Below are 12,598 nucleotides of genomic sequence, written 5' to 3' on the forward strand. Positions count from 1 at the left end.
TAGGATTGTACAATTTAGTGAGTGGTCAGTAACATTTATGGGCTGGAATACATATCTTACTGGGATGTACAAAAGGTGATCAGTAAACTGTGTTTTCTAATAACCTTTCATACATTTAAATACACCATGTTCATATCCTAATGTATATTCATTACTTTATATTAACACCACAGAGAGACCATAATTGTTGCCTTCTTCCCCTTTATAAACATTTGATTACATAATTTAAATCATGCAAAATTTAGCAATAATCTCAATTTTACCTGTTAATATGGTTCAGGAAAAGTAATGTTTCAAGAAGCTGACTTATCTATTAAAGGGAGTAAGATAAGATAAGATAAGATAAGATAAGATCGCCTTTATTAGTCCCACAGTGGGGAAATTCACGGTGTAAGAAAACACAGAAAACAATTTTACAAAACAGTTTAATACAATTTCTGCAGTGCCAATCAATTTTCATTTATTTTTCCTATAGGGAAAAGGCTCTGGCGGCACACCAACCGGCACTCAAAAGAAGGTGAAGAGGACACTCCCCAATCCACCATCAGAGGATGAGTCCACAACCAGTGGTCAGACAGCATACAGCACTGGTTCTGCCCGCCGAAGAATGTGCCGCAATTCCAACATGGCACGTGCCAAGATTCTACAAGACATTGATCGTGAGCTTGATCTGGTGGAGCGTGAGTCTTCCAAGCTCCGCAAAAGACAAGCAGAGCTTGATGAGGAGGAGAAAGAGATTGATGCCAAGCTTAGGTACTTGGAGATGGGGATTAATCGGAGAAAAGATGCACTGCTGAAAGAAAGAGAGAAGAGAGAAAGGGCCTACTTACAAAGTGTTGCTGAGGACAGAGACTACATGTCAGACAGTGAAGTTAGTAACATTCGAGAGACTAGAGGTGGGCATGGAGGTGGTGAAGATGAAGAGATTGAAGGTCATGGTCTTGAACGTCCCAGGACAGCTCCTCAGTCAGAATTGGATGACTTTGTCCCACCTCAAACCAAGCATGAGTATGGAAAATACTCACAGTATCAATACCCTCAAAGCCAATACCAGCAGACTCTTTACCAGACACCCCAGTCCTACCAGTCTCATTCGATCTATTCCTCTGTCCCCTCACTCACTAGCTCCCAGCAGCAGAGTTACCACCAGATGCTCTTGTTGCAGCAGAAAGCTGCCAGACAAGCAGCCCTCCTTTCAGAGCTGGATGCAACTAAATATGATGTCATTAGTCGCCAGCCTGATCCCACATCTTCAGCTTACCTGGGAGTCAAGTATGACAAATACGGCAACCACCTTGACCTCAGAGCCTTGGAGGTGGGAAGCATAGCAGGTAGCCCCATGTCAGCTGTCTCTGATTCATATTACACAGATGTAGATCATCATACACCTCGGAGTTACATGCTGCTGGAAGATGCTGCAGAACTGGCTAAGAGCTCCACAGGCTTGTCTTCATCTTATAGTCTGGCTGAGAGGGAGCTTGCCAAGGCAGAGAAGCTGCTGCGAAGAAGTGCTGCAGATCTGGGGTCTACTGACTATCTGGGATCCACCTCCAGACTCCATACTTTTGGAAAGACCCCTGATGAAGAGGATACAATGGAGGAACCGTATGAACTTAAACTCCTGAAGCAGCAGCTCAAACAAGAGTTTAGGAGAAGTACGGGTGGGACAGAAAACTTAGAACAACTGACAAGTCTCTCGCAGCACTACTATACCCCAAGCACTGGCATCTCTAGTTACTCCCAAAGACACTATCCAAAGTCAGAAAAATACAGCATTAGTCGACTTACTCTAGAGAAGCAGGCAGCTAAACAACTCCCAGCATCTATGTTGTACCAAAAACATAAGACTCCACTATTAGATCCTAAAATCTCCTCCAAGTATTCCTCTATTACAGACAGCAGAGGTCTGGAAACAGACTATACCAGCTATCTGGGGTCTACCAGTGCATCTCCAAGATCTAGCCGGCTTATGCAGGATGAGATTACCTTTGGCCTTCGTAAGAATATTGCTGAGCAGCAAAAGTACCTTGGGTCCACCTTGGGTGCCAACTTGGCTGGGTCACTAAATTTGGGCCAGAGCTTGGGATTGGACTCTGCTTATCCTAGTGGTAGCCGCTCAAGACCCTCATCCAGGCCCACATCTTGCTATGGCCTGGACTTGTCTATCAAAAGGGACCCTTCCAGCTCTTCACTGAGGCTTAAAGGGGATGGTGAACCATCTGGAGATGTGTCAAGCTATCAAACCCCCTCTGGTCGCACCAAACCCACCAGCCTTCCTATTGTGCAAAGTGGACGTGGCCGAATACCCATAGTGGCCCAGAACTCAGAGGAAGAGAGTCCCTTGAGCCCTGTTGGGCAGCCTATGGGCATGGCCCGTGCATCAGCTGGACCTCTGCCACCCATCTCAGCTGATTCAAGGGACCAGTTTGGTTCCTGCCTCTCCTTGCAGGACTCCCAGCAGCAGCAACATATCAGGGAAGAGCCAACCAGGGGTAGGGGTTATGTGCTTCTGGATGACCTTCAGGGCACCATGTCAGATAGTGAAGGTAAAAAACAGACTTGTCACTCTCTTTTCCTATTTAATGTTTCATTCTTGAGAGTCTCTGGTTATTGTTTGTCTTGCATGCATTTAGTACAAATGTGGGTAATATTTAGCTGTTGTGTGTATATATTGAAAAATCTGCATGTGTCTGTTGACATTTTCATGTTTTAATGTTCAACCATATCTTTGAATATATCTTCATTTTATGTTCTGCTGTCAGTACATTTGATCACTCTGATAAGATCTGGTGTGCATGCATATCTTTGTACATTTTGCTCTATGTCTTATAGGGTGGTCTTGATTGTATCTTTATGCATGCTTTGTGTTTTTGTCTGCATTCCAGATATTGTGTAACATTTTCCTATATTAGTTTGCTGCATGACATCGTACAGTCTAACTTTCTGTTACAGCTGTATTGTGTGGGAGGCTTCTGCTTGTGGCAGTCCATATTTTATTTAGAGCATGCTGTCATTTGTAGCTGTTTCTATTCAGATTCTCAAGTCTGTCCAATCCTGCTTGTAAAGTATACAAGACTTGAGGCACAATGGTAGAACTTAGGTCCGATTAAGAAAACATTTTTTTTCCACAAATGATACACTGAAAAAGTGCCTCCCCACTTGAAATTTACATAATTGGTCCAGAATTCTATCAATTGAGCCAGTTCTTCTAAAATTACTCTTCAAAATGACAGTACATTGTACTGCAATAACATAGCCAACAGTACATGAATTATATTTTTGGATAGTTGTGTAAAGTGGATAGTGGATATTGTAGGTGTATTTCATAATCACATTTTAATTTATAAAGACATTTGTGGGTTCAGTTATTATGATACCAAACTATAGGCAAAATTAAAACTTTACTGCATTATAATGACATAAAACATAGTTTAAAGCATTGATTGTTTTTATGTTTGAAGTGCATGATATTTGGTTGCAACACTTACATATGTGTAATAAATGCAAAACTTTAACTTGCATGTCTTGTCGTGAATACTTACTTGTATATGATACATAAGAGACTTTATGTTGCATGGAATACATGTATGCCTATTAATCTTTCTATACGGTTTCTTCATACTGCATTTCCTAAAGGTATTACTGCCTTACTTTATTCAAAAACAACACACTCTATTAGTGTCCCCCATTACACAAAACAGGAAAGAATATAATTAAAAAATCAATAATGCAAGAAAGCACTGAAAATCAAATAATTTAATTAACATCTGCTGAGCAAATAGTCAGTTTCATTATTTTTCTCTACTCTTTCTATTATTGAAAGCGTGCTGTATTCTCATCTGTCATCACTCAGAAGACCCAGTTTTTGTGAAATGTGCTGAACAGTGTCTTATTCCAATAGGAAAGAAAATTAATTTTTTAAGAGTGAACATTTAATGTGGGTAAATCTCACTTTACTCCAATCTCTTCTTTTAAAAGTCTTGGATATTTATCTTTGGGAGAAGCAAAAAACAATTAATTCAATATACACAAGATACTGTCAGTGCCTACTCTTGCAGCAGTGACTAAATTGTATCACAATAATTCCTGTGTTTTCAAAGAGCTTTATTGAAGCAGCATGGAACTGGTCAGTTTTGAAGCAGAGAACAGTGTTTTCATGAAACAGGATTCAAATGTGAGAGTTTTAGCAAGTGCAGACTCTGATGAAGGTATGATTGTTTACTGTATCTTTCTAGTTTAAAATTTTAGATCCGACTTTCGATTTGTCACGAATGCAGCATAACTACTTGTTAATAAATTGATATGGATCCCATCATTTTGCAATGTAAACTGATTTGCCTTGATTCCAGCCCTAAGTGATTCCCTGATGGCTTTGAACAGAGACGATGCAACCAATGGTAGAGTATTAGTTCAGTTCTTTAGTCATCCATTAGCTAACATACTAACCTTGCACCACAAGTCAAAAGCAGAGCTCGATAAAATTATGACTAAATGTTGGGGAGGTCTACTTGTAAAATGGCATATAAATACCACTTTCATTTTCAATTCAAAACAAATGTAATGATTTTTATATGCAATTTTACAAATGTCATAGAAGACATACTGTACATATGTTTTGGAACAAACACATGCACCTTCCTAACAATTGGAAAATAATGAGAAATATGTACATACCCAACATTTACATTCATAGAAAATTATTGCACTTTAGGGTTAGATTTTGCTTCTATACATACTGTTCCAATACTATTTTTATTCAAACTGCATTATTTTTTCCGCTTATTTTCTAGTTCCTGTGAATATGTTGTGTTGCTCAGCATCCTTTTTCCTTTTCATAAAAAAGTGAAATAATGAATCAAAATCTTCCTCGTATTTTTATCCCTGTTTCTAATTAGTATTTATAATTTTGCTTTTTGGCCTGTAATCACCTTTAAATGAAATGAAACCCATCCTCTCTAATAGGATGAAAAAGTCCAAATTTCTCAGATTGGTTCTGAAGTAATGCTTGTTTTTATCCCTGAAGCCTACCACCTTAGACGAGAAGAGACAGACTGGTTTGACAAACCAAGAGATGGGCGTTCAGAAAATGGACAAGAAAAGAGACAGGTGAAACAGGAAAGACAAAACACACGCACAAACTGCACACAGACATGGTAGTAAAGTTCTCACAGGCACTGTTTAGCAAGTCCAAGCAGTAATGAAATGCATGCACCCACACTCATTCACCTAAATATCTACTGTATATGTGGTATGTACATTCTGATGTTATTGCAAGACACATAAATGCCACATATATGTTCATGTTGCAAAGAATCCATATTTAATTGTTTCCCATTTACCTTGTACATACATGACATCTCACCATTGTGGACTACAGGGAAAAGGCCCATTCTACCCCTTCCCTCACCTCAGGGTCAAACTGCAGAGGGATCCCAAAGACCGCAGTGTCTCAGGTAAAGTACCACAGTTTACTACATCTCATTCAGTAACAACTGCATCAGCATGGTACCGCATGGGTAGGAGTGGTGTGCACTCAAAGAGGCATGTATTAAAAGCTAATGTGTTATTGACTGTGAGGCATGCATTAGATCTTATTGACTCCATTGCTTACCGACTGCATCAAACATGCACTGTTTACAGCACAGACATTGGTTTCCTTTTATTGAATACAAATGATCATAAAATGGATTCAAAATTAGGATAAAGATAGTAAAATGTACACATTAATATGGATCATAACATCTCATTAGGTTTAGAGAGTATGACTAGTATGCTTCCCGCATTTTATTTACTTGATATTTATGCCAAACCTCAACAAACTGGAAAGTCACTTCCCCTGCCATTGCGTTCCATCACACCGTTCCTCCAGGCTCAAAGCAGACAGACATTTCATTTCCTGGCTTCCCTTTTGATTTGGCTCTTATCCACACTCATCAGTCATTGCCATGCTCAAAATGGCGTATCCCTCACACTCCGGATTATCTTGCACAATTAACAAACAGCCCACAAAGGAAGCATTTTGTTTATGGGAACCTGGTGCTGAACTGAATCATTTTGCCTCAATAATTTTGTTTTCGCTGCAGTAACCATGTTAAAGTGGTTTATACTGTAAAATGGAGGAGATTGTGGTTCTGTGTAGGTGAAGGCCTTTTTATGTGTGACCTGCGGAGGAATAGGTAAAAGATATGTATGATTTGTGAAAACGGTTATATATTAGGATATAGATTTTATAATGTATATATAACATATATATATATATATATATATATATATATATGTGTGTGTGTGTGTTCTCTATTGATATTTACAGTGCAGTGAAATTTATGATAAATTCATTGACAATTTTAAACATTTAAATATCTGTTTTTGGTTTAACCACACCAAATCACATCACATAGATTTCACTCATAACAAAAGCCAAGATAACTCTTGCTGCTACTCTCCTAAGCTAGTTAGCTTTAGCAGGAGTTTGGCTGAAATTTTCCCATCACAATTGGTTTTAGCCATAATTAGCTAAATTGCTACGATTACTTTTTCAATTACAGGTTTCAGCTAAGAAAAAAACGGCAAGTAAAATGTAGTTTTAGCTTTAGCTAAGGCTAGCCATGGCTGTCCTCCCCAGCTAGCTTTCACTTGATAAACCTCCCCTGTTTTGGCTACCTGCCTCTCTGTGGCACTTTTACATGTTGCTTCATGGTAATTGCACATTTTGATGCCATAATAATTTTTGTATGGTAAAGTTGATACCAAAATGTCAAATTCCAATTAAGTCATGCCAAAATATGTAGCTACAGCATTTTGGCGTTGGAGGGTGTCCATACTCCTTCTTTGTCTGTTTTGGTGTGTTGACATACAAAAGAAATGTCACAGACTAATTACTAATGGCACTTACCAGTTCTTATTTTTGATCGTAAACAGGAAATGGGCTGGGTATCCGTGTGGTTGGAGGGAAAGAGGTCCCTGGCAGTAATGGAGACATTGGAGCTTATGTTGCCAAAGTCCTACCTGGTGGAGCTGCAGAACAAACAGGAAAGATTCTTGAAGGTATGCTCCTTCATGAATTAGACTGCCCTTTGTGCAAAAACATGTTGTAATAGGCTTCATTTGCAGGTGTAAAGAAAATAAAATTATTAAGATTATGTTGCCCATGCCCTTGCTTTTAAAGGATAGCTACCTTTCTCATGCCTGTATGGTTATTATATGACCTGCTGCCGATTAGCTTAGCTTAGCACAAAGACTAGAAATGGGAAAACAGCTAGCTTGGTTCTCATTTTGGCACCTCTGAAGCTCACTAGTTAACAAGTGATATCTTCTTTGTTTCATTCGTACAAAAATGAAAGACTGTCAACATCATGCTGTGGTTTTACACGAGGTTATCTGCAGGACTATTTCTTGGCTGACCGCAGACTTCAAACAAGATCTAACATGTTAATTAGTTAGCGTTAGAGGTGCTGACCAGCTTTGTTACCTTTGGACAGAACCAGTCTGTTTCTTGCTGAGCTTGTGCTAAGCTAAGCTAACCAGCTGCTGACTGTAGCTGCAGAATAAAGATATGAGAGTGATATCAACCTTCTTGTCCTCATATTGGCATGAAATATTGGTAACTGCATTTCCTAAACTATCTAACAATTCATTTAACATTCTTAAACATGTGATTCATGTATGAGAGAAACAGTGATGACAGAAAGAGGTCTTAATTATTTCTGGATATATTCATTAGCAAGCTTCAAAGAAATTATGCTGGAAATGTGGTGTAATAATCATGACAATAGAAATGAGTTTATTTTGTCACAAATATTAACATAATGTGTGTTATTTGATGATTGTTCCTCTAAAAAGCTGAAACAGCTACTGTTAGCTATTTCACCAAGTCACTATGTAACCATAATGCACTAACCCACAGATATATGACCTGCGATTTCACCCTTACACACCTCTTACTGACACCACCTGAGGATGAATTGCTGTGTGGTGTATTAACAGGAACACTTTTCATGAGGTGTTATTGATTTCACATGGGGGAGTCCAGGAACAGTTAACCCTCTCACCCTCCCAGTCCATCTGTCTACTCACAGTCCCCTTTAATATCTATGTTGAGGCACACTGAAGGCATCGGACAATTGGTAAACCTGTAGCCCGAGCCTTTTTGAAGCTGCCACACTGGTGATCTATGGATGGTGAGATAGGGAGAGAAAAATACTGCCCAGTTTGGACCTTCATAGTGTGTGCAATCCATCTGTCTGTGCTATGTGGATGTGTGTGTGTGTGTGTCTGTTTGAGCGTGGGCATTTCTTTTCACACTTTCCGTTCTTGTTTGTGTCTCATGCCGTTTCCCCTTTTTTTTTTTTTTTTTTAAATCCTTTTTTATGTTTGTCTTTCTACTTCCTCAGGACATTCAGAAAAAAATTCTGAGAAAACTGCATAATGAAAAGATAAAGATAAAAAATTAAACTGTGAAAAATTGTGGGAGAAAATGGGGCTCAACTTGGTTTAAAGGCTCGAATTGAATTGATTTTTTTATGACATAGTGGAGGTTAGAATTTCCAGTGTAACTTAATTAAAAACTATTACAAAGCAGAGAAAATAGATACTGTAAAATCAGGTGACAAGATTCTCAATTGAAAATTCAATAGGATTTTCGAGCTCTACTCAGGGTTTTAATACTTGAAAAGGTCAAAGGGCAGAAGATTGACCGTAGGTTTCTTTTTAATCCACACAGCTTGAGTTTATTTTTATATTATCATATTGTATCATACTGTTTCTTGAGAAATGCTTCCCATCAATGTCCTGTACTCATCATACATCAAGAAAACATAATCATTAATATGTTTTCTGTTTAGCGCTTCTCTGCTATGCAAGTCTGCCCCATTTTTTGTAATTCATACACCCTTGTTTAGCCCTTTCTATGGCCTTACGTATTTTATTCTAAGCACAGAAAGACCTCTGTGGTATAGGTTGTAGCTGAAGATGATTGCTTTAGTCCAAGAATCAAGATGCATCTGCGGTGCTGTTAGCCATGAGGACAACTCATCCATGACAACAGCCATAACCCTGTCATCAACACTAAGCAGAATGGCTGCAGAGTACTTTTGTTCTGCCAGTGGGAACGCGGTATCTCACTCTCTGTGGTGTGAATATGGAGAAATGTTGTCAGATCCAACAGGCTTAATGTCACAGAGAGCACATGCAGGAATGCATGCTTGTTTCTCTGCTGCTGAGAATTCAGAATTCACCAGCCACACAATGGGACCAATGTGATGAATAATATCAGTGTGGGACTACAGTGCAACTTCCCTGTCAATCACACATGCAGCGAGAGAGTATCGACGCAAACAGAGGACCCTGCTGATGAGCTGCTTCAACCTGTGTAAGTCCTGCCAGTGTGCAGGGTGTGTTTTTGGAGGATGCAGTGGGTTTGCTGTGCTGTGTGGATTCATGTGAGCTTTCACTGCTGAATTAAATAAAAAATAAATGCTCAGTTCTATGAGATGTTTGTCATTGCTGGAATATCAGCAAGGAGAATCTGATTGGATTGTGTATTCCTCCCAGGCCATAATGCATCATTTTTGAATTGTTATCCTGCAAATTCTAGTTGTATCACTGAAATAACATGAGGCCATTTTCGAGGTGATTTTTACTCTGTGTGTGCTTGAGTGCTCCATGAACAGCTTTGTCACACAGCTGCTGTTTGGGCTGTCACCAACATTCATCTCTCTTGCAGTCGGATGCACATGTCGTTTTAGTGCAAGAATCAAAGCTTGTTTTCTCTCAAAAGATTCCTTGCTGTGAGTCAAAGGATGGATTTCAGACCACGAACTGGTCACGTATCCTAGCCAGCGTGAATTTATTTTTAATATGAATAGATCACTTTATTCAGTCAAAGAGCCTCTTACTTCAAGCTTTTGATTTCTTTTTGGTTTGAAATTAAATGTTTGCCTGTGTGCAAATGTGTATAGGAATGCAAGTCCTGGAGTGGAATGGAGTTCTTCTGACAGGGAAAACCTATGAAGAAGTTCAAGGGCTTGTTGGACAACCATGCAGTGATGCAGAAGTGTGTGTCAGACTGTGAGTATGACCTTTGTCACTGTCTGTTCCATCCCGCATTGTATTTTTAGCACGCCATATTCATTCATCTGTTATTTTTTATTTTCTTCCTCAGTTTATCATGGGTCTAAATCCAGTCATTGCTCTTTCTACATTTCCTGCCTCTTCATCTACCTAATGTTTCCCTCTGCTCTTCTTTCTTTTTTCTAGTCATTGTCGGGATTTGCAAAATCCCAGTTTCCCCCTAAATCACACATTAAATTCTATGAAACATCCATTTCTCATTTCATATTTAAAAGTAAGTCATGATAGCTAGCTTTGCTGTTCCTGATTGAGTTATCAGACCTATTTTACCTTTGTCTATGTTGTTCTTCAGTTTTCCTTTTACTTCTCTTCTCATTTAAATTTAAATTTTCAGAACTATACGACACATTATTTCCCTGTTTTTCAGTGATCTCAACATGCTGGCTGAGTCTGAGGGTTCCCAGCACCTGAATTTCCAGGAGCACAGCAAAGGTGAGTTACAGCATTTCTAACTCCAGCCCTGACATGCTTTTTTTAAAACTGCTTCTCACTTCCTCTCCACCACCATCTGTGCCTCCTCTGTATTTCCTAATTAACTTTTGTCTCTTACAGTTTTCAGACTCCCGTCTCAAATCGCTTTCATCTACGATTCACACTTCTCTCAAGTTTGGCCTTGCTTTACTTGCGGCCTATTTCCTCTGTCTGTCTGCATTACACTGAACCACTCTGTGAATGTTAGATTGTTTTCAAAGGCCTGCCATAATGTGGTGCCTTAATATCCAATTTGAAGTTTTCTGTTCATGGTTTCTGATGTCTTCCTTGTTTTCAATGGAACTGACGACCAAAATTTAGCTGGTTCCTGGAATATGTCAAACATGCTTAATCATCTTTTTGTGATAAGTAGAAGCTAAAAAAAATAGTCTCTAGTTTCATTTGCTCCACTTGCATGGGTTTGTGTAGGTATGATGATGATGACCTGCACTCATGGCTATATGTATGCATGTTGTAGGTGACAGACCTCCCAGGTCTCCAGGGGTTGACCCCAAGCAGCTGGCGGCTGAGCTGCAGAAAGTGTCACAGCAGCAGGCTCCCACATCCAGCTCCTCCTCAGGTCTGCCCGCCACCACCTCGGCGACCTCCAGTCCCGCTCAGCCAGGATCGCCATCCGTCAGCAAGAAACGTCACAGCAGCAAGGCCAGTCCACGGGAGCGGGGGGGTTGTTAGTCATGTTGAGCACAGAATTGTTGAGTAGAGATTTTAGATGTTCAACTTTTAAAAGTGGATCACAAATTACAGAATATCCCAGAAGTGTCAATACCATTATGATCACAACACTGAGTTGCTGGTTATACCTAAATCTGCAGATGGCTAATGAAGGCCATACGTTCATGTTTCAGTAATTTATGCATTTCCCCAGAACAGCTTTGTTCTTTAAAATAATTTCTTAAGAACTACATGTAGTTTGTATTAAAGTTTAAACCTACCTTTTGTGGAGCACATTTCTTTACAGTAGTGAAAAATGAACATCAAAACAGATGCACAGCATCATTCTGAGAGGTTAACGTAGAGTTTGGCCTCAAGCACTGCATGGAGTACAGCGCAGTACAGTACACAGTGTACAGTATGAACACCCACCAGTAAACGCAAACCGTCCACCTACAGATTTTTGCCGGCAGGATCTAAACATGTTGCTTTTATCTCTTACAGACTGCAGAGGGAACGAAGACCCAGTCCCACCCCATCTCTGGAGAGATACAGGTCTGTGAAAGGAAACCATGAATTCTGTAACCTTTAAGTAAATATATGGTTATTATAAGTCTGAAGGTATGATAAGTTATCACTTACTTATGTAATTGCTGTCTACTATTGTATTTTAAAAACATTATATTTAATAAATTCAAGACAATACAAACTGAAACCTATATTTAATTTTCTTAAAATTATCATTTTTATACAGTTTTCAGTATTCTTTTTTGTTTCTCTCCCCAAATGCATTTGAATCCATTTTAATTCAGTGTGCTTCTCTTTGCAGCTTCAAATCCACTACGATAAGCAACTTGGCAATTTGATCGTTCATGTCCTGCAGGCCAGAAACCTCGCCCCGCGGGACAACAATGGCTACTCTGACCCTTTTGTTAAAGTGTATCTCCTGCCAGGGAGAGGGTGAGTCAAGGGTCTGGAACCTGCAAGCACACCTCAAAAATAGTTCAGAGTAGGACCATAGTCAGTTTAATGATACTGAAAATGAGAAATATATTGTAGGTGTACCAGTTTTGTTGATTTAAGCAGATAGAAGTGTGAAAGATGTGACTTCGTTTGCTGTTGTTTTCAGCCACTTTTGGAGGAGGAATTTCAGAACACCTCCTTAGATTTTCCCATTGACATCCAGGCTATGCAGGCAGCCACTTTGTTAAGCCCAAAGCTGGATTCCATTCATTTTAAAATCGATTTACAATTGATTTTGGCTTACCATGACATCTTTCAATGTGCAGCACATGACCTTTCTTAGGTATCAGTTCCATAGCACCTA

The 12,598-nt window shown here is 39.3% G+C and overlaps 1 protein-coding gene and 1 long non-coding RNA gene across 3 annotated transcripts in view; one reads left to right on the forward strand and one right to left on the reverse strand.

Annotated features, from left to right (window-relative positions):
* Positions 1-12,598, forward strand: part of pcloa (piccolo presynaptic cytomatrix protein a) — a 58,674-nt gene that overhangs the window by 31,469 nt on the left and 14,607 nt on the right. For both annotated transcript variants that reach the window (XM_071501926.1, XM_071501927.1), the window contains exons 7-16: positions 476-2,546; positions 4,350-4,397; positions 5,024-5,106; positions 5,378-5,453; positions 6,919-7,044; positions 9,957-10,065; positions 10,496-10,560; positions 11,078-11,262; positions 11,776-11,826; positions 12,101-12,231. In XM_071501926.1, the coding sequence (XP_071358027.1) occupies positions 476-2,546; positions 4,350-4,397; positions 5,024-5,106; positions 5,378-5,453; positions 6,919-7,044; positions 9,957-10,065; positions 10,496-10,560; positions 11,078-11,262; positions 11,776-11,826; positions 12,101-12,231 (2,945 nt within the window). The remainder of the gene's footprint in view (positions 1-475; positions 2,547-4,349; positions 4,398-5,023; positions 5,107-5,377; positions 5,454-6,918; positions 7,045-9,956; positions 10,066-10,495; positions 10,561-11,077; positions 11,263-11,775; positions 11,827-12,100; positions 12,232-12,598) is intronic.
* Positions 5,716-7,376, reverse strand: LOC139635026 (uncharacterized). The gene is made up of 3 exons (XR_011694117.1): positions 7,175-7,376; positions 6,893-7,014; positions 5,716-6,162 (listed from the first exon to the last, which is right to left on the reverse strand). It is a non-coding gene; the product is annotated as an uncharacterized lncRNA (long non-coding RNA).

The sequence above is a fragment of the Trachinotus anak genome, unplaced genomic scaffold, assembly GCF_046630095.1.
Source record: "Trachinotus anak isolate AG129_WGS33_773 ecotype Australia unplaced genomic scaffold, CSIRO_AGI_Tana_v1 ptg000018l, whole genome shotgun sequence".
In the NCBI taxonomy this organism is placed as follows: Eukaryota; Metazoa; Chordata; class Actinopteri; order Carangiformes; family Carangidae; genus Trachinotus; species Trachinotus anak.